The 27,646-nt window shown below is 47.1% G+C and overlaps 2 protein-coding genes across 7 annotated transcripts; one reads left to right on the top strand and one right to left on the bottom strand.

Moving 5' to 3' along the window:
* The first annotated feature begins 579 nt into the window (after positions 1-579).
* Positions 580-20,441, top strand: atp9b (ATPase phospholipid transporting 9B (putative)). Of its 5 annotated transcripts, XM_023960010.1 has the most exons (31): positions 598-692; positions 1,718-1,770; positions 2,524-2,697; positions 4,220-4,370; positions 5,132-5,245; positions 5,331-5,439; positions 5,924-5,982; positions 6,347-6,398; positions 6,780-6,874; positions 7,283-7,363; positions 8,262-8,337; positions 8,822-8,898; positions 10,760-10,920; positions 11,034-11,176; positions 11,750-11,874; positions 13,296-13,541; positions 14,153-14,314; positions 14,439-14,531; positions 16,167-16,250; positions 16,333-16,503; positions 16,766-16,864; positions 16,945-17,034; positions 17,158-17,302; positions 17,374-17,438; positions 17,559-17,714; positions 17,807-17,871; positions 17,958-18,066; positions 18,141-18,198; positions 18,922-19,125; positions 19,225-19,257; positions 19,821-20,441. In XM_023960010.1, the coding sequence occupies exons 2-31, from the start codon at positions 1,757-1,759 to the stop codon at positions 19,955-19,957; spliced, it is 3,348 nt and encodes a 1,115-aa protein (XP_023815778.1). In that variant the 5' UTR covers positions 598-692; positions 1,718-1,756; the 3' UTR covers positions 19,958-20,441. The 5 variants fall into 5 exon arrangements, with proteins under 5 accessions (XP_023815775.1, XP_023815774.1, XP_023815777.1 ...); XM_023960007.1 differs by lacking the exon at positions 1,718-1,770 and having other exon boundaries at positions 580-692; positions 11,750-11,862; XM_023960006.1 differs by lacking the exon at positions 1,718-1,770 and having other exon boundaries at positions 580-692.
* A 699-nt stretch (positions 20,442-21,140) lies between these two features.
* asns (asparagine synthetase (glutamine-hydrolyzing)) lies at positions 21,141-27,646 on the bottom strand. Of its 2 annotated transcripts, XM_011481088.3 has the most exons (13): positions 27,530-27,646; positions 26,339-26,594; positions 25,353-25,590; positions 25,102-25,287; positions 24,933-25,034; positions 24,627-24,754; positions 24,424-24,550; positions 22,620-22,726; positions 22,412-22,512; positions 22,100-22,181; positions 21,873-22,028; positions 21,572-21,808; positions 21,141-21,457 (listed from the first exon to the last, which is right to left on the bottom strand). In XM_011481088.3, the coding sequence occupies exons 2-12, from the start codon at positions 26,585-26,587 to the stop codon at positions 21,599-21,601; spliced, it is 1,686 nt and encodes a 561-aa protein (XP_011479390.1). In that variant the 5' UTR covers positions 26,588-26,594; positions 27,530-27,646; the 3' UTR covers positions 21,141-21,457; positions 21,572-21,598. The 2 variants fall into 2 exon arrangements, with proteins under 2 accessions (XP_011479390.1, XP_004074161.1); XM_004074113.4 differs by having other exon boundaries at positions 21,141-21,808.

The following is a 27,646-nucleotide window of genomic DNA, read 5'->3' as shown; positions in this document are numbered from 1 at the left end:
CACCTCTCACCAAAAGAGGCCCTGCCCTGAAGAAGACCAATAACGTATTGGAAAGACTAAAGCTCAATTGACCTCAGGGTGCCTTGATGTTTTCCTGGCAGAGGAAGTTTCTTTGGAGATGGAGGTCTAGGCACCTCTGGTTAGTCTACTGCTCCCATGACCCAACTTTGAATTACAGATGAATGTATAGGTTTATGGATTGAAAATTACAATTTGCATTGACAGATGTGACAGATAATCTTTACAGATAATCTTTAAATTCTTAAAAATTTTTTTTACAAAAGAACCCATTGTAAAAACCTAATTTAAAAATCTGTATTAAAACTTAAAAATTTATAAAACAAATAAAATAAACATTCATTATTTCCTATATGGATTGTTAAAAGGTTGTTATACTATACAAAAAGGCAAACTTTTGACTCAAGTTTACAAATGAGACTTCTTGGTAAAAAATATACTTCTGAAATTCAGCTGAAAAAACTTGATTTACTACCTTGAACCTGATAATTAATTAGATATTTTTTTAAAGTGCCAAAGTTCCGATTCTAGTGAACGCAACGCAAAGCTTCAGAGGTTTAACTGACGTCACGACGCGATCTTTGTTCGGCCAAGATGGCTGACGGCATCCCGTTAAATCCGATGCGGAAGAATTCGAAGAGGCTACCGTACTACTACTCCGCCGGACTGCCGAGGTATGAGCGGCCCTACGGGAGCGCGAGGGGCGCCGGCGTGCTGAGAAACAGCCGAGGGTCACAGCTCGGCTGTTTCCCGGGCTCCAGGAGCAATGTAGTGGCACTGGCATTGCACTGCTTTTAGCTTGCGTTGCTTCCTGACAGCTTTGTTTTTGTGTCCCCTCGACTGAGAACATAAACTCAGACATTTAAGATAACTGTTGCCTTTTAGAGTTCAATCATAGATGACCTCCAGCTCTCCCGTTGCTGGAAACCGCGAGTTTCAATCGTTTATCCTCCAGTTTTAGCCGCTCAGCTTCCGCTGTCATTTTTTATTTGGTCACGTGATGTTTCAGGCGTTTGATCACATGTTACGATATGGTGTAAATTTAGTCACGACCCGTTCTAAAAACAGTTGTTAACTTGGTCTGGAGTCACTCCTAACCATTATGAACTCCGTCAAAGACTATTTAAACCCATATTTGGCCCATCCAATCCCATTTAAAAACCAATTTAACCATTGTATCCCGGTTTAATCGTAGTCTGAACCCATCAAATCCTGTTTAATCGTAGTCTGAACTCATTAAAATCCGGTTTAATCTGAGGCTGAACCCATCAAATTCGAATTTATTCTCAGTCTGAACCCATTGAATCTGAACTTCATCTTGTTCTATTGAAACCTGGTTCAACCTCAAGTCTGAACCCATGAAATTCCTGTTTAATCTCAGTTTGAACCCATCTAATCTAATTGAATATTAGATTAAACCCATTGAAACCCAGTTTAATCTCAGTCAGAATCCATGTAATCTCAATTTTTTAACCCGCTCCAAACATAATTTATCCCAGTTTATACCTGGTCAGAACCTGTCTGAACCCTGTCTTAACCTGGTCAGAACCCAACTAAACCCATTTTTAATCAATCTAACCCTGTGTAAAAAATTTAGTCTGAACCCACCTGAACCTATTCTGAACCCAGTCTGAACATGTCTAAACCTAATCTTTGAACCGGTCTGCTCTCGTCACTCACCAGCGTGTTCACTTTTCAGACTGGACCAGGAAAAGCTCAGAAAGCTTCAGGCTGAGGGATGGACAGAACCAGGTACCAGAAGTCCACCTGTCAGCTGTGCTGGAAGATCACACACCTGTCAACACTGATGAGGAGTGAAATAGTGACAGAAAAGTGTCTATTGTTTGTTATGACATCTTGAAGTATTTGTATTATCCAGTGCAACCATAGCTTGTGACCAATAGGAAGCACTTTGCAGTTCCTGCATAGTCCAACAGTCTGTCATGATGGACCCCGGTGACATAATGGTGCTTTTTTCTGAAGAAAAAAAACTGGTGTAAATTTTGCTCGAATGGGTCTAAATATGTCTCGTTTACATTGAATTGTGTTTTTCTTAACTGCTGAATGTTTAGAAACAGACTCATCAGTTCCTTATTTCTATCTATTTTTAGTCAGATGAAGGGCAAAACATGTGGTTCTGGTGATGAGCTAAGATCTGGTTGCTGCTGGAGTTTTAGACAGTTCATCTCAGGGTTTACTTAAAAATCGGGCCAGAATCTTTTATGCTGTCGGTGCAGATGTGAAGGTTGATGGATGTGTAGTTACTGTGGTTGTGAAGATTTTTCATAGTCTCTGTTAGGATGCTGTTAGAAAACCTTCAGATTCAGACAGCTCTGCTTAAGAAGAGCAATGGCAATGAAGCAGAAACTGATGATGGCGTTCTGTCCTTCCTCCCACCCTGTCCCCCTGTCTGTGTTTGAGCTTTTCCTCTGGTCCCTTCCTCTGGCCTGGTGTGACATGTTCAAGAACTGCATCATTTCTGAGCCCTCTCCTCCTGTCTTCCAGATTCTCTGTAGAAGATGATTCATCCATCCTGGATGAGATGCCTCTGATGATGTCGGAGGAAGCCTTTGAGAACGAAGAAAGCGACTACCAGACGCTGCCGCGGGCCCGGCTGGCCCAGAGGCGACGGGGCCTGGGCTGGCTCCTGCTTGGGGCGTGGAAGCTGCTCTGTGGCAGGTATGCTGTCCCACTCTACTGAGGGGAATGCTCCTCCTCTCCCTCTCCTGAGGGGTGGGGGGGTGGGGGGGGGGGTTGGTGTTTGATCATGCATTGATTCCATGCGCGTTATAATGTCAGTAAGTTTGCTTTTTGACGATCGGTGTGGATTTCGAACGCACCAGCAGTTGTGCATGACGTGCAAACAGGGGGATGAGGGCGTGTGTTTTTTTGTCGAGTCCCTCGCTGCGCATCATCAGTCCAAAAAGACTTTCAGGTCAAACGGGACGGAGATGTGGGCCCGGATCCGTCTGACAGGTTCTGTCCTCTAAAGACGCTCGTCTGTTTGTTTACGGCAGAACAGCAGAGCTGAACATTTATGAACAAATGTTTGTCCTGCGTGTGATCCCACTGACGCACGCTCATGTATGAGCTGGGGTCGGGTGGCTGCAGCTGCATATTGATCCCCCCTCAGCCCCCCACTAATGAACAAATCGGATTTTTCACAGTTTGATGCTTTCCAGTAATTTTCTGTGTGCATAGTGTGGGATTATAAAACACAAATATTTCAAAGCGAATAAGCCGCCACTGTTCAAACGGCGTATTATTTGAAAAGCATTCATTTGCTCAAATAACGGCTCTTATGAATCTGGACTGGGCGCGCCCAGAGCCTGAGGGCGCTGCAGCCAACGCAAACCCACAGTCGGTGTTTGGTTTTACATTTTGCCAGCTTGCTTAAAAGGTGGAAAGGCCAAGTCGCCCAGCATGACGGTGTACACTGCTGCTGCAGGCAGCCCCCCAGGTGCCAGCTCCGGCACGCTCACACCAGATCGCTCTCATTGAAACGAAGCGCGCTCTGTTTGCTTTTGATGGCAGATAATGGAGATAAGCCCCCCACCACCTGTTTGCAGGTTCAAACAAAGTCACCCAGCTCGAAGGTGGATGTCGGAGTCCGTCTGTCCTCTGCTGGAACATTAACCCACAGTTTCAGATGATCCTGCGCAACCAACTACAAATGAGACTTAATGGTGAAGTGGATCTGAAGATTGCAAACATCTTCAAACTTTATTTGAACAGAATAGTTTTAATGGAAATTGGGAGGTCCAGGAGGACACTGCGACTTGTGTCCATTGAAAAATGAAGACACATTTGACCAGTTGGATGGAGCCCTTCATGTTGTGGACCAATCAATAGGACACCTTTTCTGTTAGATGCGTGCCTCCTTTGTAGACATGGATCATTTTAAGTAATTTGTTGCAGTAAAATGGAAACTATGCATTAGTAGTTTTTCTTTCTGTTTGTTTTCTGTTTCTCATTGTGTGCATATCATTTCCTAATGAGGTGTGCTTAGTGTGGCTGATTGGCACAACTATTGTCAAGCGCCAAAACTAGGACCGGGTTTACTGTACTTTTCCATCCATTCAGTTCAGCATTTTCATGGTGAACTCCACCTGAGCTTCAGGCTCATATCTGAAATCACCCCAGAAGACGTGGTGTTTACCGACTTGATATCACCACAAAGCCTCTCTGTCTCCTTCCGCAGCTGCTGCGACTGTCTGCTTCGTCTGTGTCGGAGGAGGAAGGAGCTGAAGGCCCGCACCGTGTGGCTCGGCTGCCCGGAGAAATGCGAAGAGAAGTACTCCAAGAACATCATCAAAAACCAGAAGTATAACATCCTCACCTTCGTGCCTGGGGTGAGTTGCACCTTTTTTTAGAAATCTGGTGTCTCATCTCTTGCTAGAGCCTCTAATTGTCCTTAAGCTGCACATCATCAACCCCCCACCACCATGCTTTACAGTGTGTGTTTTGTATGCAGGATTTGCTCGAGGCTGGCTGAAACCCCAAATTAGGTCACTGTGATAACTCACCAGCTGATTGTTTGAAAGCATCACAGGTTTTTAAGAAAATGTTCAAACCAAATGACTTCATTAAACTCATTCAAATATGAATGTTGGCCAGTTTCCTGTAAATAAAAAAAAAGTTCAATTTCACAAAAGAACCAGATAAGAAAGGAGGACTTGGACTCGGTGAAGCTGGACTCATGCAGGTCTGTGCAGATCCATCTGAGGAGCTTATTAAAGTGTGGACAACTGCGTGATTAAAAAGGCTGCCTTTGGCTCGCGCCATTAAATGTCAACTGTCTGTTGGACATGTAGATATTCTAACCAAAACCCTACGTTTCTCTCTGTTCTTCTTGAATTATTAAGGACACTCAAATTGAGTCTAGCTGGATGCATTTCCCTTAAAGGTCAACGGGTTCATTAGCTCCAGAGCATCAGGCATTGATCCCAGCACCTGTGACTGTCTGTGACAGGACGCCACGCTCCCAACATTACGCGCATCACTCACAGCGTGACCTTAGAGGACTGAAGTCCATCTTTTAACAGGACTGGAGCGTCTAGTTCTGCATGTTTCTGATCATTCTCAAGTTCCTTCCATCGTTTTGTCTTCTCAGGTCCTCTATCAACAGTTCAAGTTCTTCCTCAACCTCTACTTCCTGGTGGTGGCCTGCTCCCAATTTGTACCATCACTGAAAATAGGATATTTGTACACATACTGGGCCCCTCTGGTAAATAACACCCCCACCCCACCATTCACTCTCAAATGTGATGACGAGGTTTAAGGAGAATTAAAGCTTTGTTTTTGCCTCTTAGGGTTTTGTGCTGGCCGTTACTATGGTGAGGGAGGCGGTGGACGAGGTGCGGCGCTGTCGGCGGGACACAGACATGAACTCTCAGCTGTACAGCAAGTTGACCGTAAGAGGTCAGAGATCTTCTTCTGTGTCGTTTCATAGCGTCTGAAAGGGGATTTCTGTTCAAATGTGGATTTAGTCTTTGACCTCACAAAACCCCAAAATGCCGCAGCTTAGAGGAGAGATAAAAGTCCATGCAGTGAATGTGGATAACCAAGAGCAAATGAAGAGCTGCAAGATGATCAGGTCATGAAAATGCTGCAGCAGTTGCCATGCTCCATCCCGTGAGCACACAGTTAGTTTTCCCCTAAACTTGGGGTCCCTTGTCACCCTGGGGTGGGGTCCACTTCCTCAGCGATAAACAGTAAGTGAAGCTCGGCCCTGAGTATTGGACCCTGAAAAGCTCTAGAACACGGAGATCTTAAGCTGCAAAACTCAGAAGCAGCTCATGTTTGTGAGGAGAACTGAATCACCTCTGAGGAAGTTTGATTTTATTTGATTGAAATATATCTGAACGGATGCTCATATTTGATTTCACACACCCCTCTCTTCCAGGTAAAATTCAGGTGAAAAGTTCAGACATACAAGTTGGAGACCTGATTATTGTTGAAAAGGTAAGTTTTAAGATTTTTAATCAGTTCATATTATCTGTAATTGATGAAGCAGGTGAAGAATCTATATTTGTTTCCGCCTCCTGTTGGCTGAATGATGGATTTGTCCCTAATGGACAAAACGGGGGGGTTCAGATTTCCTCTGTTGCCTCTGTTCTCCCTTTAAACACTTTTTAAAAAATGTCATCTATTTAGAAATGTTTTGCATAAAAACAGTTGAAATGGGGAAAATGTTCTAACCTCTCGAATTTACTGCCTAAAAATCGTGATTAGAATGCAGCAGGAATATTGAGAAAATGTGGTATCGTATCTGAATATCTGCCCCCCAAAATGAGGTTTTCGTTCTGTGGTATTCCTGTTTTTGCAGAACCAGAGGATTCCTGCAGACATGGTTTTCCTGAGAACGTCTGAGAAGACAGGTGGGCATCTGGATTGGGGGGGCGGGCTGGAATGGTTCTGAGGCTAAAACAACGTCCGTGCTCCAGCAGTGCAGGGTTTAACGCTCAAATCTGACTGCTGGAGTGACGGCGCATCAAAGATCCGCACCGTTTCCATTTGGATCTGTTGGCGGAGCTGACGCACCTAATTGGCTGAATGTTGCAACAGGAAGTGAGCATCTGCAGGAGACCTTGTTTTACCCTAAAGCTGGTTTTCTTCTGATCAATTTCCTCCTGCTAAAACATGATCACACAGAGGCAGACTTTTTGTCTGCTGGGGATTCTGGAGAAATTTTTGCTTGGTGTGGTGTGGAACCCTTCAGGCTGGTCCTGATGGAGCTGATGACCTACTCTTTTTTTCAGGTGCCTGCTTCATTCGAACAGATCAGCTGGATGGGGAAACTGACTGGAAGCTGAAGGTGGCCGTTGGCTGCACACAGCGCCTACCGGCGGTGGGGGTACGGAGACCTAACTCGCCTCCTGCACATGTCATCACTTACAGCACAGGTGTCAAACTCCAGGCCTCAAGGGCCAGTGTCCTGCATGTTTTCTAGCCAACCTGCCATTGAAGATCCTTATTGGCTAAACACACCTGATCCAGTTCATCAACAGCAGATGAGGCAGGATTTCTAAAAAAAAACAGCAGGAGGTCGGCCCTCGAGGCCTGGAGTTTGACACCCCTGACTTAGAGGAACCACCTGACCTTCAGTGAAACATCCTGACCAATCACAGCATTTTATGACACAGCAAAAGTGGGGGGAATACAGGACATCCATGGGGGGCTGATTACTTTTGTAACTCTGAGTACTTGTGATGTTGGCATTTGAGGAGGGAGAACCTGAACTCTGTCTGTTTCTCCTGCTCAGGACCTGTTCTCCATCAAAGCTTTTGTCTTTGCCCAGAAGCCTCAGCTGGACATTCACAGCTTCGAGGGGAACTTCACGCGGGTACGCTTCATTACAGCTTTATCTCCTGGTTTAGCTCCTTCTGGTGGTGGCGGGGGGACACATGAGGGTGACACAGCTTTGTGATGACGGGGTTTGTGTGCGCTTCTTCTTCGTTCCTCTAATGTCACAAACAGGTTCTCCATCCTGCTGCTGCCCCCCCCCCCCCCCCCCTTTTATTAACAGCAGATTAGTCCAGCCCCCGTAGGGAGGGAAGCTCCAGTACAAAGGGGGGCTTTGTGGGCCGTCTTCACTCTTGGCCACACACCAGGCGAGCGTTTCCTGCGCTGATTCATGGCGCACAGCCTCCTTTAGCAGGAGAAGAAACCAGGTTCCCACAGATCTGCAGCAGCAGACTCTCCCATTTATTAAAGCAGGGGGGTGTCATGGTCCGACCCAGTTTGAAGCCTACGGTGGAGCAGTTTCACTTTTCTTATTCATCACATTAGACAGCAACCTGGCAACCAACTGGACACTGCCCTCTAAGTCCAGATGATTTTTGTGTAGTCTCTGGACAATTATAACATTTGTAAACTGTTTTAAAAAAGGAACAATTTATTATACCAACATGATCAATAGTTATATTATACTTTGAAAATGTGCAGAATTCTTAACCCAGCAGTTAAAAATGTTTGCTCAAACAGAACAGGGTTAGGGTTGGAGGTGATGCTGCAAATATCAGTATGGTTTTAGGACACAAAGTTTTGGGAGATTGGAACAAAAAAAACCCAAATGTAAATAACAGAACTATGTATTTATGAGAAAGTGTGTGTTTTAATTGTGAACTAGGCTTGTATTGAAACCAGAAAAAAAACAGTTTTTGTTTGAGCATGATGTCATCATGACGTCAGTTAACACGTGCTGAAGTTAAATCTAAATGTTCTGGTCTGTGATCCTGCAGGAGGACTCGGACCCTCAGATCCAAGAGAGCCTCAGCATCGAGAACACCCTGTGGGCCAGCACGGTTGTGGCATCTGGTGAGAGAAGAAGTCCTTTCTGTTTAGCTGGAATTTCACTGGTGTGTTCATCAGATGCTTCAGAACTCTCCCCCCAATAATTGTGCTGATAATCCCCTGGTATCGCTGCTTTTGGGGAGGCCTGTGGGCCGGGTCTCCAAAATGAGCTCATGCTAATCCTGAGGTCCTCGCTGCATTTATCACTGTGTGGTGATTTTGGAGTTAGACCTTAAGAAAAGGCTTCATCTTCTTCCTACTTTTCCCTTGGTGCCTGTTTGAGGGTTTGTCGATTTCTCTTCAGCTGTAATCATGCCTTTGGCCTCCATTAGGATCATTTGATATTAATGACTCATCGGTCTTCTGTAATGAGGCGTCTGTAATGAACCTGGAGGATAAAGGAAGGATCGATCGGCCCTCGTGAGCGTCCAGAGGAGCTCAGGTGTCATAGCTGCTGGCAGCTCGGCCTCGCTGCAGCCTTAACCTTCTTTGTGTCGGTCTCTGGCAGGAACAGTGATCGGGGTGGTGATCTACACGGGGAAGGAGACCCGCAGCGTCCTCAACACCTCCTCCGCCAAGAACAAGGTGAGCACCTTCCCATGTCCAAGGGTAATTAGGATCTCTTCCAAAGACGTGCACCCGTAACAGATCCACACCTGTAAGCAGTCTGGAAGGGGGCGAGGTTACTGCTGTCACTCTGCACTTTCAACAATAGTCTTTGCCTTTAAGAGCTCCACAGATGAAAGTAATTCAATTTTGTAGGAGGTTCCTACAACGCCATAAACGCCACCAAACCAGGTGACTGATGAGAATTGGGTCTCTGTTGTCAGAGCAGACAGACTTTAACGAGACTGTTAAAAAGAGAGGTGTGTGCTGGTATCACACACACACACACACACACACACACACACACTAACCCGTGACTCGGCATTACTCTGAGGAACTGAACGGTGTTTGCTCTCTTAAGATCACTGTCTTCTCATTTTCTTGACTTTCTCCAGTTTCCCGAGTTGAAGCATCTACCTTCACACACCCCCACCTCTGACTAGAGTCTGGATCTTGTTGAGTCTGGACTGAATACATATTCATGTGGGGGCTCCGGCTCTTGGTCAGGTTTCTCACGTGTCGGGGCCGGAGCGGCTCATCCAGCCGTCCCTTTGACTTTAATGGCCTGCAGAACAAAGGAGTAAAAAAAAATGCACTTTTATTCACCGATAGCATCTTTTTCTTGAGGTAATTGAGTCACCCCCCTCGCCCCCACCTCTCCTGACTGAATAAATAATGACTTCATCTGATCCGCTGCAAGGCCCACAAAATGTGGAGCGGCTATTGTCTGGGTGGGGTGGGCAGGGGGCGTCTCTCCTTTTCATGCGTGCTCCGTTTTATTTGTCTTAATTTTTCTTCATTTTAACCTGCCAAACCCACCATTTTTCTCAATTGCTCAACCATGAAGCTTGCAGCGGTGTTTGCAGTGGTACATGCCCCCCCCCCACTCATCCCCCCCAGCTTTCCCTTTCTGCTACTGGGAGTTTAACAGAGATGGATAAATCAGTCTCACTGGTCCCCGAGCTTGCCCAGTCCTCAGGGAAGTGCTTTTGGCAGTGTGTGTGCTTGTGTGTGTGTGTGGGGTTTAGCCAGTGAAGGAATTTTTTTTCAGCTCTTTATTTATGTCTGCCCCCTTCCTTCTTTTTAGAGCAGCTCCTTTATTTAAGGGAGGGGGGCATGTGATGTGCTGTTTTGTAAGCGTGGTGCATCACATGAAAGCCTCTGTGTTGGAGGGGCTTCTTTATCTGACATCTTTTTTTCCCACATGCTCTATTGGCAGACAGAAGCACTTGAAAATTAAAAGACAAATCTGACCCCTCCCACCCCTGTTTGGCCTGCAACTCCTCTCAGTTTTTTTTTACAGTGATGTTGTTTGTGCTTCAGGTGATAGACGGTGAGGAGCACTGGCTATATAAGAGAACTGGACTGAGTGGGACGTCACTTCCGGTTCCAACCAAATGAAGACATCCTGTGGTTGAACACAATACAAACCCAGATCACCATTTTTGGCGATACAAATGTAGTCATGTTGGGACGGGGAATAGTCAGTAAACGTTAAAAAAGAAACGTGTCCGAAAATTTTGGTCAAGAAGATCCTGCAGGGTTTGGTGGCAGCAGCTCCTGCAGGACGGACAGGGAGGCAGGGTAAAAATGCCCCCCCCTCTAAATACTGCTGTTTTATTATCTGACCATCATGTTTTCTTGCTGCTTCTGCCCACCAAAAGTGTTATGAAAGCTGTGTGACTGCTTTGTTATGAGTTGCCATGGCAATAGGACGTGATGCTGTGAGACACATTGGAGCTGATGTTTTTATTCTTTTGAAATCCTTGAGTCTCGTGTGAGCAGTGTGATGCGGGAAGAGGAAGACGCATCTCTGACCTTTGACCTCTTGTCTCTGCAGGTCGGCCTTCTGGACCTAGAGCTGAACCGCCTCACCAAAGCCCTGTTCTTGGCCCAGGTGGTTCTCTCCATCGTCATGGTTGCGCTGCAAGGATTTGTGGGTCCTTGGTTCAGAAACCTCTTCCGATTTGTGGTGCTGTTTTCCTACATCATCCCCATCAGGTACTGTGTGGATCTGAAAGACCCAATAGTGTGGTTCTGGTCACACCCCTGTAGAAGAGACCCCGATCCGGTTCCTCTCCTTCCCCTCTAAACACGACCTGCTGTCTGTGTAGTTTGCGGGTCAACTTGGACATGGGGAAGTCTGCGTACGGCTGGATGATCATGAAAGACGAGAGCATCCCTGGTACTGTGGTCAGAACCAGCACCATCCCAGAGGAACTGGGCCGACTGGTCTACCTGCTGACAGACAAAACTGGTATGCTGACACGCTGCAGTTCCTGTTTTAAACTGTCCAGCTTCTCAGTAATGTTTGTTTTATAGTTTATTTGAAATGCATACAAAAAAAACTTTCAGCTGAACTGAGATCCACGTGAGGTTATCTGACACGAGTCCAGCTGAGGTCCACCTGTCCCACAAAGTCCCTGCCCAGCTGCTGCACATCTGCAGTGGAAGCATTGCAGCGGAGATGAGGCATCGGTGTCTGTGATGTGTTCCCCTCAGAGCCTCTCTGAGCTCCTTAACTCCTGATATTCGGACGGAGAAGCAACCCTCTGGTGGTAGAAGAACCGGTTCATCATTCTAATGATCAGCTACACTGATCAGTCAGATCTTGAACACTGATGAATTCTAGGAGTGACCTTTTTAGTCCGATTTTACCTAGATGTGTTTAAGGGGTCTGAATCTGTTGCAGCCCCAGGAAGCCCCATCAGCTGATCACACCTCTGCTGGGGCTTCCTGTTGCCGAGGCGTTTGGATCATCTGCAGAGCTTTGATAGGGCCTGTGTGGCAGACACCAGACCTGTAATGTCTCACCTGGTCTAAACTGCAGGGACTCTGACACAAAATGAGATGGTGTTCAAGCGGCTGCACTTGGGAACGGTGTCGTACGGGGCGGACACCATGGATGAGATCCAGAGCCACATCGTGCGGTCTTACGGACAGGTGAGTGCCCAGGTGAGCCTGAGCTTTAAAGACGTACTCAGAACACCTTTTGATCTATTTTAAAAGTGTTTCCAGTGGTCTTTTAGTTATGATAATGTCATTTATAGCTAAATTAAGTCATTTTCTATAACAGTTTCTGTTGCACGGCAGTGGTTGATTAGAAATTCACCTCTGAGTTGCAGGTTGGGGCGTTGGTGCAAATCAACCCCACTACCTCTTCCCCTCCCCGTTGCTGAGAGCTGGAAGCTTAATTTTCTTTACATCATCAGAAAAATGCTACAAGAACATGTTAAAAACGCCCAAAACACGATTTTCATTGAATTGGGTGTTTAAACTCAGAGAAACTAGTTTATTCCTAGTTTCTGTGAACAGTTTAAGGCTCCAGAAAAGTTGAGTGTCGAAAGTTGATTAACACCTTTGCCCTTGTGAGCAGATGCAATAAATTACAAAAACAATACAATATTTTGCCCGTCCATCTCATTTTTTAAAACCATTTTTATATTAAGCTAAAGACTTCCAGGAAATAAGCCCATACTGCTCATTCATCATGCAGGGCCCCTCAGAGACTCCTCTTCCTCCTCCTTGGAGCTGCAGTCTGACAGAATGACATTGTTTGCTGTTGGCCCGCTCCAGAGCAGCTGCTGGGACCGGGACCATCTGTCCCGCATCCTCCTGTCACATCTCCGCTAATGAAACACAGCCGAGTGGTCACTGGGCTGCTACAGCAGCTACAGAAAACGCATCCAGAACACACAGAAGTACAGCTTTATGCAGTGAAATGTCCCAAACTGACACTTTTATCCTTGGAAGAACACAAAACGGTCTCATCTTTTAGCCACATTTTTTTAAGCTGTTTTCATGGGGGGCCTCCAGCTTGAATCTGAAGAAGCAAGAATCCTGTGTGTAGCACACAAATGGCTGCTGGGTAAAATGTTTTGGCTATTTTATGTATAGTAATCTTGCAGGACTTGCAGGAGTTGCTGCTTTTCTCCCTTAGACTGTGTGAGAGAGAAAGCCAAACCAAAAGGGGCAGGGGTGTATGAAAGACACTTTAGACTGTTCAGGTGGAAAGTTCTGTGTTGGGTGTTGTCATGGTAGTGGCTCCACCATCAGTTCACCTGGATAAACAGTTCAGTTTGAGGGACAGCTGACTTTAATGGTATTTAGACAGAAGCTGCTTCCTGCTGGCAGCATCTGGTTTACATCTGAGTCACTCCAGGTCGGCGCAGTCAGCTAACTTCCTACTTTATCCACATACTGGATAGTTAATGACTGGTGAGAGTCCTCCACTTTAGGGCAGTGTGGCGCCCCCGATTGCATGCTGCCAGTCTGATTAGTGCTGGTGAAAGACTGAAGCAAGTCTGGTGCATTCAGAAGGTCATATCCTTTGGGATCTCCATAACCTAACCTGCACTCACTTGTTGTTGCCCAAGGTGACCCATCAAGCAAGTTCCTCTACAACAGGCGGCACCACACCGTCAGGGAAGAGCCAGACAGCGGGCCCCAGAGTCCGTAAGAGTGTCAGCAGCCGCATCCACGAAGCTGTGAAGGCCATCGCCTTGTGCCACAACGTGACTCCTGTGTACGAGTCGCACGGGAACGGGGAGACGGAGTCCGCAGAGGCCGACCAGGACTTCACTGATGACAACCGCACCTACCAGGCCTCCAGTCCAGATGAGGTAAAGCAGACGTTTGCAGTCCAAGGTTTCTGACAGGAAACAGCTGGAAATGTTCAATCTCTAGTAAATTGTTTCTTTGTTTTTTTTTTACCATACTTAAATGTTGCAAATTAATTTCAATTCTTGAGTTTTGAGGTTCAAACCTACCATTACCATTAAAGTCAGCTTGTCGGATCAGTCCACTCTGCTCTGAGTACGCCATCTTTTTTCTTTCTGCAAAACGGATATAACAGCTGCATTTATACTATCAATGAAGTCCCCTGTTCTCAGTAAACATAAGCAGATCTTTTGATAAAGTGTGTGCAGGGGTGGGGGCTGAGGTATTAACAGGAAGTCCCAGTTTGTAAGTCACTGTGAGTTGTTTTAAGGTCAGCTGAGTCCTCTCTGGTGATAGGGTCAGTTCCTGGAAGGAGGTGGTGGGGGGGGTCTTATGTGTAGCTGAATCATGGTGTATGAAAAAGATGGGATGTATGAAAAAGTTTCTGGGAGGAGACGCCTCCCTTTTTGGTATGAAGTAGATGTATACAGGATGTTTTCCCTTTTTTTTTCTTATAACCTGATTGGGGTTGGAGATTACAGTGCTCACGGAGGTCCGCTTTGTGCTTTCTCAGGTGGCGCTGGTCCGGTGGACAGAGAGCGTCGGCCTGACTCTGGTCAACAGAGACCTGACCTCCCTCCAGCTGAAGACTCCATCTGGACAGATCCTCTCCTTTCACATCCTGCAGATCTTCCCCTTCACCTCAGAGAGCAAAAGGATGGGCATCATTGTCCGGGTGAGAACCTCGTTGTGTGTGTTAGTCCTTCAGTGGACAAAGAAAGAAGGCTGCTCTGCCGGAGCGCCTGTGTGACCCACCCCTGAGAAGTGTAAACCACTGATCTGAGCCTTCTTTGCTGTAGGAGGAGTCCACAGGAGAAATCACTTTCTACATGAAAGGGGCTGACGTTGCCATGGCGAGCATCGTTCAGTACAATGACTGGCTGGAAGAGGAGGTAAAAACTCTTTACTTCAGCAGAACCTGCAGATGTTGTTAAAGTCATTCCAGGCTTCAATGTCTCAGAGAGTTTGGTGCCACTAAAATTTAAACAAAACTTGCTTTCAAATTTGGTTTCTTTGGTTGCAAAATTTTCGTTGGCATTTGCAACCTTTGTAAATCCATTTAATATTGTTCCATTTTCACACCTCACTCTCACTTGTTCAATCTCATCTATTTGTTTTCTCAAGCCTGAGAAATGTGCTACAAAACCAGCCAATCGCAGACGAGCAGCTTCATGCTGATTGGTTCCGTCTAATCAGATCAGATCGTCTTGCTACGTGCCAAAACGACAGTTGGGAAGAAATTTAAGAGAAAATCGTTTTTTCCCCTTGACTGTACATGAGAAATGGACCAAGTAAGGGTGACATCACCCATACAAAATGGCTTACATCAGCTTCCAAATGAAGTCAGGTCAGTCGCCATTTTTTCGTTATACGGACGCCACCATGTTGGAGGCAGATGTCATCAGTATAGAGTGATTGGTTCGATTCAGTCTGAGTCCACATTTCTATGGCAACCAACTTCGCCAATCAGGAGTGAGCTTGTTGGAAGTTCACGCCCCTACCTCTGAAAGCGGGCAACACGGAATCTGTTAAATGTTTTAAATGTTGGATGTGGGGTTCAGCAGACACCACTTACTTTTATTGAGGCATCTGACTGGTCAGTTTATAACTTGAACAACTTGCATTAAAGAAAAAATATGATTAAAAATTAGAATTGGCTAGAAAATGTTTAATAAAGGTAGCAGAGCATGAATGGTTATTCTGACCAATAGAATGACTGAGTAAAGCTGTTTATTTCTCAATAGAAGTCTTTGGGATTTTGGCTTCTTGGAACCATTGGGTACTTCCTCTTTGGAACGTGAGGAAGGAGGGGTCACTCGGTCCAGTTTTCATGCAGTCAATGGTTTTTTCAAACTGTAACAGACATAAATTGCTTTTCCTTTATCACCTTCTACATTGCTGCTCCACCCCTATGAGTGGGTCCTCAGATTACACTGAGTTGATGTGGAAGCCCCCTTCAGGACCGTCCCACATGATGAAGGGGGTCACTGCTATCGTGGTCTGGGTGTTTTGAGCCTATTCTGGACGCAGATCATGAAGTTTTCTCTCTGCATCTGGACTTCATGTCCTCCAAAGGGCTTCAGTGATGCGGCGTCATGTTGGGATCATCCACAGCTTCATATCTTCACATCATCGTATTGGCATTATTGAGTTATTTGGCACCGGGAGGGGGGGGCTTTTGATTTAATTAGTGACCCAGATAGAGCTGAAGTAATTAGTCTGTCATATTCCTGACCCATGGAGCAATGTGGGATCTGACACTGTCTCTGTATGTCAATAACCAATCAACAAGGCCGATTAGAGCCATCGGTGTTTCATATCAGAAATGAAGCGTCTGCGTCCTCTGAACGTCATGGGGGGGTTGTTATTCTGCATTGATTGATTTAGTTGCTGTTAATGACGGCTGTCTGCCAGACACAGGAGGCTGCCTGCTCTGCGTTTGTGTTCATGCGTTAGGATTTCATACGTAGAAATAAAGCCAAGAGCTGTTGGAGGATCTCACCTGTCACCTCTCTGCTCTCTGTCAGTGTGGGAACATGGCCAGGGAGGGCCTGAGAACTCTAGTGGTGGCCAAGAAGTCTCTGTCTGAGGAGCAGTATCAGGACTTTGAGGTGTGGACGGTCAATCACAAACCTGTGTGAAGAAATTCCCAACATTCAGTTCAGCTCTGAGCGCATGTCCTCCTCTGTGCAGAGCCGCTACAGTCAGGCCAAGCTGAGCCTCCACGACCGCGCGCTGAAGGTGGCAGCGGTGGTGGAGAGTCTGGAGAGGGAGATGGAGCTTCTGTGTCTGACTGGAGTGGAGGACCAGCTGCAGGCGGACGTGAGGCCCACTCTGGAGCTGCTGAGGAACGCCGGCATCAAGGTGTGTGTGTGGGGGGACACAGAGCTACTTTATTAAAAGTAGTCATCAAACTTTGATAACTGCACACAGAGATTCTAGTCCCCATGGTCATCAGCACATCTGAAATACCTTGAGTTTATCTTCTTGGAAGAACGCGAACAGAGAGCTCAGGATGACCAGTTGGTCTAACCTGGGTGGGCAGTTAGCCCCGGTGCTGGGACTATAAAAGGCCCCATACTGCAAAGCATCTTGCTTCTCTACAGCTTTCTCTTCATTTCCTCAGATCTGGATGCTGACAGGAGACAAGCTGGAAACAGCGACATGCATCGCCAAAAGCTCCCATTTGGTGTCCAGGAGCCAGGACATCCACGTCTTCAGATCGGTAAGCCCCCCCCAGCCCCCATTCTTTAAGCGTTTTCATCTACTTGGTGTTGCTAGTTGACCTGTTGCTGACTTGTACAGGTGTCAAACCGAGGGGAGGCCCACCTGGAGCTCAATGCCTTCAGGAGGAAGCATGACTGTGCTCTGGTCATCTCTGGAGACTCCTTGGAGGTACAGAAATGCACCCCCCCCCCCTGACTGAGGGGCGCTGCATAGCAAAAACAGTTCAGAGAGGCATCTGCAAAGATCAATAAAAAATATCTGAGGTCGTTCCTAAAGACAATACTTTATCAGGTGTGCCTGCGGTATTACGAGCACGAGTTCGTGGAGTTGGCCTGTCAGTGTCCGGCGGTGGTCTGCTGCCGCTGCTCCCCCACGCAGAAGGCCCAGATCGTCACGCTGCTGCAGCAGCACACGGCCAACAGAACCTGCGCCATTGGTGAGACGGCCGATCCGGGGGGAGTCTGCGCCTTAAACGCGCCTCTCTAAAATGCTCCTCTCTGGTCACAGGCGACGGCGGAAACGATGTCAGCATGATCCAGGCGGCCGACTGCGGCATCGGCATCGAAGGAAAGGTAGGTAGACGATTCGTGTGCAGCTTTTAAGGTAAAAAGGCTGGATGGACGAAACTGGTGACTTATCTTGGCGGGGTTAAAACTCCTCCGGTTGTCCTTCAGCTGCTGCTTATTTTGCAGGAGGGGAAGCAGGCGTCCCTGGCTGCAGACTTCTCCATCACACAGTTCAGACATGTGGGCCGCCTCCTCATGGTTCACGGCAGGAACAGCTACAAGCGCTCAGCGGCGCTCGGCCAGTTCGTCATGCACAGAGGGATGATCATCTCCACCATGCAGGTGAAGTCCTCAGGCTCTTCCAGGGTGGTGGTTTCCTCCAAAACCTTTCTGATTGGACTCTTATTATTCGTATTATTATTTTTCTTCTCCAGGCAGTCTTCTCCTCTGTTTTCTACTTCGCCTCTGTGCCTCTGTACCAGGGCTTCCTCATGGTTGGGTACGTTTGTGTTTCAGTTTGTTGGATGTTTCCCCCCTCTGAGGAATGTCAGAAAGGCTGACGGTTTCTCTGGAATTTATCTGCAGGTACGCCACCATCTTCACCATGTTCCCCGTCTTCTCCTTGGTTTTGGATCAAGACGTGAAACCGGAGATGGCTCTGCTTTACCCGGAGCTTTACAAAGACCTGACCAAGGTGCTGCTACAGCACCACCACCTAACCCACCTTTATTTACTTCAGACCGACAGCTAAAGTTCTGTATCCCTCAGGGCCGGTCGCTGTCCTTCAAGACTTTCCTCATCTGGGTCTTGATCAGCATCTATCAAGGTCTGTATGAGATGACCCCCCCACACACACACACACACAAATGCACACACCTCCACCTTTCAGCTCAGTCTGTTTCTCAGTATCTTGGGTTTCCAGCTTCGCCCTCGTTCACATGCGGCCTTTTGTTTGGCAGTAAATGGATATTTGTATAAGTGCTGATCTGTGCTGCTGCTGGAGCGTGACCCCCCCCCCCCCCCCCCCACAACCACAACAGCCATGAAAAAGCTGCTTAAAGACGCACCGAAGCAGGAACAGCTGGAATGCTGTTTATGAACTCCTCTGTGACCCGCTATGCGCCGCTGAGCTCAGTCCAGTTATGATAAAACAGCGATAGGGATACCGACGGCGCCCGGACATGAGTGTCACCCTGACGTGAGGCGCCCCTCCCTGACTCGCCTGCGCCAGATTTCCAGAAAAGCCTGAAGGGATTTTAAATAGACTGGGCTGAATTGTAGAAGTTCCTGGAGAACTTTCTGTCCCTTTTTTAGCTGCAACCACACCATTATTCCTCCACCTCCATGCATCACAGCGCTGTCATGCTGATCAATCCTCTCCTCTGTGGTTAGATGTTTGGTCTGATCTCCATGTTTCCATATGAGAAATAAAGCATAATCTGATTTTTGTGAATCTACATGGAAACTGCTCCTTGAAAAGTCCTGGAAAGTTTTGAAACATTGTTTGACTGACTTTTAAATTGTTCAACCTTGTGTTTGGCGCCCCCAGGTGGCATTTTGATGTACGGCGCGCTGCTGCTGTTTGAGTCGGAGTTTGTGCACGTGGTGGCCATCTCCTTCACGGCACTCATCCTGACCGAGCTCCTGATGGTGGCGCTGACGGTGCGCACGTGGCACTGGCTTATGGTGGTGGCCGAGCTCTTTAGCTTGGCCTGCTACCTCGCCTCGCTCGCCTTCCTCAGCGAGTACTTCGGTGGGTCTCCATCCTCTTTCCAAAAGAGGTTTCTTCTGAACTTCTTTCCCTAAAGGTTGCCTATGTTTATGTTTCCTCTGCTTCTGTGTGCTGCTGCAGGCACAGGCAGGTTGTCCGCCAAAACTTTGCTTGGTAGGTTCATGGCGTTTTATCTCCTCATCACAGGTCGACAGATGACATTCCTGGGTTTTTCAGTTTGGAAGAATGAGTTTTGGATTTAAACAAACCTTTATTTAAATTTTTAAAAATGCACACATGTGCATCCGGAAAGATGAGCTAAAAAGTTTAGGGAAAGCATCATTCATCGCCATGGAGACTGTTCAAACTGAAAGAACTTGTACCGCCATCTAGTGTTGGTTGGTGTAAAATGCAATGCGCCTTTATAAAGGAGCTGGTCCACAGACAGACGTTTCCGGGAGGTTTGGTTTTGGTATGGTCCAGGTTTAGGTTTGGCCTGATCCAGACCAAACCTGATGAAGTGCAGAGGAAGGGGTATCAGCATTTTCCGGGACTGTCCGAGAGGGGGAGGAGCCTTAGATAAATGCTGATTTGATGTTAACATGACGCATGATCACGCTTATCCTCTTCATTTCCGCTCCGTACACACTTCTGCATGGTTCCTCTGTGCCCCCCCCCTAGCCCCACCAATCACAGCCCCCTCTGCAGCAGTCTGACTGTTTTTGATGTTCCTCCAGATCGCTCCTACATCACCACCTGGCCTTTCCTGTGGAAGGTGTCTGCCATCACACTTGTCAGCTGTCTTCCTCTCTACATCATCAAATACCTAAAGCGCAAGTTCTCGCCCCCCAGCTACTCCAAGCTGTCCTCCTGATACAGGCGGGGGTCGCTAACGGACGGGCCACCGACCAGTCGGATTTTACTTGAAGCACAGGAGCAGCTTTTAAAAAATGTTTCATCAAACAGTTTTATAGAGGTCAGGTTTTTATATGGGCTGAGTTTTTACTTTTTTTATCGGGTTTGTGTAAATGAAAGTTCATCACAATCCTGAACCCCCCCCCCCCCCCCCCCAGTGGCTGCTGTTAGGGCTGAGACTCTTGGCGATCAAACTCCTGAAGGAGGAATGAGTTTTATCATTCCCTCCACCTCTGATCAGCACATCATCTTCTGGATGTGGAGCAGGTCTGCTGCTCGTTTTTTTGATCATTCCTTGTTTTCTGAACTCCAACGGCGCCTTTGCTGTGAAGGAAGCAGCAGAGCGACGCCACAGACTGCACTTGAAGTTCTCCATCTGTGTTCTGCTGTTTATGTCTGTCAAAAAATCTGTGGTAATAAAAAAAAAAACAAAGAAGGCTGAGGATCTTCTTCTGAGATGCTTTTTTTGAGTGAACTTCATCATTTGGCTGCTACAGAGAGACAAAATCGCACTAAGACGGACCCGAGCACCTCAATTCTGGATCAGAGCAGATCCACAAACCTCTGCAGTGAAGGTCCATCTCCTCCTCACGGCTATGGACATCAAGTTTAATCATTAAAGATGCAGGTGTTAGGATCAAATACTATCCAAAACACATGCTAAGACTCCATAGTACATCCCAGCATGCTGTTGCAGAAGCTCTCTGAACTTGGTTCTGTCATGACTTTCACAAACTAAGGAGGACTTCTGGATTTATTCAGACAGAGATACTATTGAGTTTCACCTTTTGAGGAGAAATGTGAGGGTTTTTTTTGTCCTTGTGAGGATTAGTCCTGATCAGATGAAGCGGCAAGGAGGAGGAGCAGAAGCATTTACTTTGGATGAAGATGATCCTATAAGGAGATGAAGATAAAAATGTTCTCTTGTTTTGCTCCAACATGAAGGTCTAAAGTTCAAATCCCAGACAGTTCCTGTTTCCAGAAACATTCAGCTCCACCTCCAGGTAACCTCTGCAGCTTTTAATTTTTTTTATTTCACTAGTGGGACCTCCTACTGCATTCATTTCAAACTCGAATCTGAGCTGTGTGAGGCTCAGGTTGTGTCTGTGTGTGTTTGCAGGCGTTGAGGTGAGACAAAGTTCTGAGTTGAGGGGAAAAAATTTATTCAAAGATTTAGGCAGAAGACAGACGTTTCTGCAGAACAAGATCCTCAAAAACAAAAAGACATTGGAGACAGCAGCTCTGAGGATGAAGGTCCAACAAGCTATCAGCAGAACCATGAGGAGCAGCTGAAACCAAGCAGAACCAGAAACGTGGATCAACCACTGAAGGACACTCGTACCTGGACAGACAGGTGAGTCTCTGGTTCTGACCCCCACATGAGCACATTTTTTGCACTTTGCTGGCCAAGAGCATTAGACACCCACACCATGACACTTCCTCCTCCAGTTTCCATCATCTTTTGCAGGAACAGAAGGACAAGCAAAAGGTAAGAATTTCCCAGAGCATCAGAAGAACCACCTGATCTAAGAAGTCCCTCCATAAACCTGCAGATGACAGAAGGAACCGACACCTGACGTTCTAGGAGGAGCAGGCTGCATCACTGGTCCTTGTCGGGCTCGTAGATGGACAGGGTTCGGGCCGACGGGTCGGCCGCTTCGATCCAGCGCGGCATCCAGTAGTGGGAGAGCCACTGAGCTCGGCCCGGGTACAGCTTCTCAAACACCTGCCTGAAGTAGTAGGCCTCTTTGGTGGTGGGGGGGTTGTGGGGAAACGTCTTTGAGGCCTTTTCCATCTGGTCGTCGTTGACCTGCAGGAAAACTGAGCTTAGACAAAGTTCTGAAGAAGATCCAAACGCCCTTAGAAAAACCTACGATGGCCTCCAGGTGCTCCTGCAGACAGGTGTACCAGGACTTCTTCATGGACATCATCCCATCACTGAAGGCCTCCTTCCGCCTCCACAGGATCTCCTCTGGGATTAGGTTGAGACCTTTGAAAGAATCCCGGAGGAGATGCTTCTCCACTCCATCCTGACAGAACGAACATCAAATCAGACCCAGATCTTCCCTCAGGCAGGAGGATGTGCGGTGAGTTCACTGACCTTAGGAACTCTCATGTTCTCAGGGAGGGACAGGTAGTATGCAGTAAATCTGTGATCCAGAAAGGGAACCCTGAGCTCCAGCCTGAGGAATTGAACCAGGAACTTCTGTAAAAAGTCTCACTGACATAATTGAAGTGAGGCTGCCATGTTACTGCACCCAATTTGGAGTAATCGCTTTTTACAAGAGCTGCCCAGCTAAATGAAGCTGAAATTTCCTACAGTTTTTAATAAAATGATGGTACATCCGGGAGTGCGACGCTGGGACGCTCGAAGCCCGGCCAAACGCTCTAGGCCCGGCCAAACGTCTGTTACCCGTGGGCGGCAGTGGTGCGGTCGGCCCGGAGAACGTCAAACAAGTACAGTTCCTTCAGCAGACGGACGCTGTCCTTAGCTGCTGCTGCGGCAGATGGAGCCTGAGGGGGAGGAAACGAGGGGACACCTCCTGTTAGTACGCCCCCCCCCAACACAGATGCCTCGACCTAAGAAGGGAGGAGGTGCACAAGCGTGCACGTTCACCTGCCTTGTGGAAGTAGATGTATCCCTGAGTGAGCTCGTCAGATCCTTCTCCAGAGAAGATCACCACGCTGTCCGTCTTCTCTCGGATGTGCTTGGACACCAAAAACATTCCTGGAGACGGCCGAACATTCTCATGTCAGCCACGTGCACGCCACGGAGGCGCCAGAAAGACCAATGCAAGAGAGGGAATCTTTCCCAGGGGCACCTGAACGCAGCAGAGCTGTGACTGCAAAGCGACTTAGAGGAATGTGTCAACGCAGCGTTCATCACTGAGCTTTGAAGTCAGCACAACCCCAAACAAAAGACACATCTGATCACGGCAGCAACAGTCCTTCTGATTCAATGTCATCAGGTTCAACTGAACCATTGGTAAAAAAAAAATGTCACGCATTTCTGCCAGAATAAAGTTCAAACATGGTGCTGTTGAAACTGAAAAAGATTAGAAATATAAAAATGCATTTTCTGGGCCACTCAAAGGTCTGAGTTGTCCCTGAAGGCAGCATTGGTGTAAATTCCAAATGAAAAAAGGTTGCTCACCAGCTGTTCACCAGTTTTTTCTGACAACAGCGTCCACCAGGCCTTCATTTTACCAGCTGGTAATCCTGCGGTTAACTACCGGTAATTACTAGCTGTCAATCAGTTGTTAACCGTCATCATAAGCTCTGCTCTGCAGATGTTTATCCACTATTGGACATGATTAGCTGCTTTTACAAAGTTTAGCAGGAGTTTTCAAGCTGATTAGTGAATACACTTAACAGAAAATGGTTGGAAGAAAAGGAGATTAACTCGGATCAAACCAGGATCAGCTTAAAGAAAATGAAAAACCAGATTTTAAATTTGGAACAAAAAATAAAAAAAACAGTTATAAAACTTAAAAGTAAAAAATGTAAACTTCAATGGTAGAATTTTAAAAAATAAAAATATCTATATTTTAAACTTAAAGAATATTAAAGAGTTTTTTAAAAATTAATTACAAATCTAAAACTCTTACCAAAAAAAAAAGACTTGTTTTTTATTTTTATTTTCTCTCACCCTTCGCTTTAGTCTTAATTTACAGTTTCACTTCAAATTTGTGTTTGTGTTGAACCTAATTTTACATATTAAACTTGGGAAAGGGTTATCACTACAGAACGCCACATCAGAGGAGGGATGAAACAGGCGGCGCCAATGACGGATGCTGTTCTGGAGTGGAAATGAGGTAACATTAACAATCGTGTCCCTGTAGCCAATGGACTCAAAGCCCCCCCCCCCCCCCCATGTCAAATTAGGCTCAATGCCAAAAAACAAAATTCTGAATTGAAACGGTAAATTAAGAGGAGAGAAACAAAAGAAAAACCAAAAGTTGAAAAGTTTTGTTGTGTTGAAACCGGCGCCATGTTAGTCTGCCACCTACCATAAACCTCTCATTCATGATCACTTTCGTGAATGAAAAAGGACGCCACCAGTACATCACTACCAATACAAGTCCCTGATTGGTCAAAGTTCAACTGATTTAACTTTCAGCGCAAACACTTTCAATGTCTGCGCGTTTTGTGCTTGGAGCCCAAAAACGGACTTAAAAACCTGCTTGGCATCACATGAACACAAAAGCTTTCAATGCTTAATCCTGAAATGCGCAGATACGTATGTTTGCCTAAGCTTTTTTATTAAAGGCGGTCGCTGGAACGCATATAGAAGTCATGAAGCTGACATAAAGGCTTCAAAGCATCAAGCTGAACAAAGCTGCAGCTTTTTCCTGAGATCAAAGTGATTCGTGGACTCCTCACGGACCGGGGGTTTGCTGCTGAGTGGAGTGGACCTTCTCTCACCGACTGAGGCTCGGATGGTGGTGATATCATAGGTCTCCAGGTGGAAAATGACCTCCTCCACGGCGCGGATGCCCTCCTCCGCAGTGAAGTTCACCTCGTGGTGCTCGCTGCCAATGTGTGCCGCCACCTGAAAATCCAGAGGCGGAGCTACAGAGGGAGAGCTGCTCGGCCTACGCTCATACGCCCACGAGAGGAACACTGACCTTGCGAGCAGCCAGAATGTCCGGACTATCTTCCGATCCGATGGAAAACGTCTGAATTTTGTACGGCAGCTTCTCCTCTTTGGCCAGCTTCACGAGCAGAGCGGCGATCAGGCTGGAGTCCAGGCCACCTGACGGCACACGGCGGCAGTGAAGCTTAAGGCACAAACTCCTGATGTGATCATAGGCCGCCTGAATGCATCAGGAGTTTGTGGAAATAGCTGGGAGAAAAGCATCGTTACAAACTGACAAAGTGATGCCTGACCCCTCTCTGCACCGTGGCGTACCAAAGATGACAACAGAACCTACCTGATAGGAGGCAGCCGATCCGCCGGTGGGCCATCAGCCGCTTCCTCACGGCGTTCTCCAGCAGGCTCCTGATGTTGCTTTTCACGGTTTCTTCATCCAAACCTGCACATAGGCCATTTCAGAAGCAGGTCTGCAGGAGCAGCAGGAGCAGCAGCAGGCGCGTCCTCACCTGCAGGAAGTGTCTGCAGAGGATCGTAGAGGGCGTGCGTCGGCTCCTGCGTGCAGCAGTGGAACGGCTCCATCTGAAGGGACTGGACCTTCCCGCTCAGCTTCAGGTCAAACACCTCGATGTGTCCCGGCAGGAAGGGCTCGATGCTGACCTCCTCGCTCATGGAGTGGCTGATGTTGGTGAGACCTGCGAGTACAACGGCATCACGCTCACGCTCTCAGAGGACGCTCACGGACGTCCAGCTAGCCCACCTTTTGCTTCAGAGCAGACAGCCAGGAAGCCATCGTCGGTCAGGAGCTTGAACAAGGGCCGCACGCCGTAGGTATCCCTCCCCAGGTGCACCTTTCTGTTGGCCGTGTCCAGCAGGATGAAGGCGAAGACGCCGTCCAGGAGGGAGGCCATTTTTTTAATGCCAAAACGGTCATAGAGATGGAGCAGTACCTCACCGTCCACTTTGGTTTGGAAGTCAAAGTCAAAAGTCTTCTGGAGCTGCAGAGAGGGCCGGTTCAAGGTTCAGGTTCAAGGTTCAGGTTCAAGGTTCAGGTTCAACAAGCAAGTGGTGAAATGATGTTTTGATGCCTCGTTCTTATGATTAAAAACCATGTTTCACGTTTGTACCTTCCATTTATCTGTGTTTACTTATGACGCGTTTGAAATTATAAAAAGGGAGGGATGTTAGGCTTACGTAATTATCATTTGCTTACATGCTATTATCACCATGATATGATTGTCTAAGTTCTATTTTTCAATAAGAAAACAATGACCTGAAAAGTTCTGATTATACAAGAAAATGATGTTCCTGAACTGCTTGATTGAATGACCTACTTTCATGTTATCAACGCTGGCCACCAATAAAACCAGACTGGAGACACTGAGAAGGCAGAACTCCTCTGTGACAGTTCGCCCTGTCCCAGACAGATTCTCCATCTGCAGAAATCTAGCAAAAGTTCTCATCTCCTGTGTGGTTTTTCTCTTTATCCCTTGTGCTATCTTAGATGACCCCACCCTTACATTGACGTGTTCTCCCTACCATGACAAAGGTGGATAAAGGTGGAAAGATTTCATGTAATCCATGGACACCAGTGAAGATCACAAATCATTGAAAAAAAAAGGTTCAGAACACTGTCTAGTGGGGTCTAGATGACCCAACTCCCAATGTTATAATGCCTAGGATAGCACAGGGGTTACTAAGGAAAAAGTCAGAACCCTGACAGGGGCAGTAAAGTGGTGGGCTCACCGTGTGGTGGTTGTAGATCTCCCCATTGTAGCACAGCCACAGGTACGGGAACTTCTTGATGCGCAGCGGCTGCATCCCGTACAGCTGATCCACGATGGCGAGCCGGTGGAAGCCGAAGCAGCAGTTGGTGAAGCCGTTGACGTTCTCGAAGCGGAATGCGTCCGGGCCTCTGTGGGCGATTTTCATGGCACACGTGCACTGGACCGACAGGCACTCATCGCTGCCGAACAAAGCCCAGATCCCACACATGGTCCTCCTGCAGAGAGAAGAATATAAACAGCTGCAGACCCGCCAGGGGTTCTGCTGGGCCCTCTGGGTTCCTGCACCTAAAAGCACGATGGAGTCGTGATCTGTGAAGAACTGAGGAAGGAGCAGGACCGCTAAGGTGGAACCAGGTCATCCTGAAGGCTGCAGTTCAGGACTTCTGAGTCTCGATGGTGTTTGTGAAGTGAAAACATGTATGTAGAAGCTTCTGCACCGGCCAACTGATCCCTATCAAGGTTTTAACTAGAACTAGAACCAGACTGTTCTGACCCAAACTGAGGTTCATCATCCTGGTGTTGAAGGATAATCATCAGGATGATGAAGAGCATCATGTTCTGGCAGATTTGGTGGAGAACTTCATATCAGAAATCAGGGTGGATGACGTGATCTGATGCAACCCGGACCAGCAGGTTCGGTCTGATACCAAACTCCTCCCTCCCTGCAGATGTATTTTTCTCTCAGAACTTTGGTTTTTTTAATATAAATAATAAATAAATAAAAAGTTTCAGTTCCGTTTATTATTATTTTTTCTTTTCTTTTCTTTTAAAGTAAATTTTACGTTGATTATTTCTATGATGTATTGTGATTTTAATGCATTTTTCTGTTTTGTGAAGCACCTTGAATTACTTTGTGTACGAATTGTGCTATACAAATAAACTTGCCTTGCCTTGCCTTATCGTTCAGTGTTACTTCCGGGTCCTTGGTAGATCAAAACTGCTTGGCCCGGTACCTATGGCCGGTACTAACCTCTGTTCTGTCACAGTACGCTGACACGGTTCCACCTCATCCTGCAGATGGGGTACCGTCACAGAACGCCCGAGCTGTCTAGAGTAGACCAGGCTCACCCATCATAAGTGCACGTGCTACGTTCATGCGCAACTGAACGGAGACGGGCTAACTACGTTCACGTGCAGCCGCTCCACTCACCTTCACGGATAAGAATGAGTCACTGATACAAGAAAGCCGCGCGTGGATCCCCGCCCGAGGACGACAGTCCGTTACTGATGCAACCGGAGGAGCGCGTGCGCTTTTCAAAATAAGAGT

This window comes from Oryzias latipes, chromosome 11 (assembly GCF_002234675.1).
Source record: "Oryzias latipes chromosome 11, ASM223467v1".
Taxonomy (NCBI): Eukaryota; Metazoa; Chordata; class Actinopteri; order Beloniformes; family Adrianichthyidae; genus Oryzias; species Oryzias latipes.
This window is presented reverse-complemented; position numbering and strand designations above follow the sequence as displayed.

Coding starts and splice junctions, on each gene's coding strand:
- atp9b (XM_023960006.1), top strand. CDS start 613: ATGGCTGACGGCATCCCGTTAAATCCGATGCGGAAGAATTCGAAGAGG. Junction 2,698..4,219: donor TGGAAGCTGCTCTGTGGCAG/GTATGCTGTCCC, acceptor CTCCTTCCGCAG/CTGCTGCGACTGTCTGCTTC. Junction 5,246..5,330: donor ACACATACTGGGCCCCTCTG/GTAAATAACACC, acceptor TTTGCCTCTTAG/GGTTTTGTGCTGGCCGTTAC.
- asns (XM_004074113.4), bottom strand. CDS start 26,587: ATGTGTGGGATCTGGGCTTTGTTCGGCAGCGATGAGTGCCTGTCGGTC. Junction 25,288..25,352: donor TGTCTGCTCTGAAGCAAAAG/GTGGGCTAGCTG, acceptor TTGTACTCGCAG/GTCTCACCAACATCAGCCAC. Junction 22,727..24,423: donor CACCATCCGAGCCTCAGTCG/GTGAGAGAAGGT, acceptor GGCCGTCTCCAG/GAATGTTTTTGGTGTCCAAG.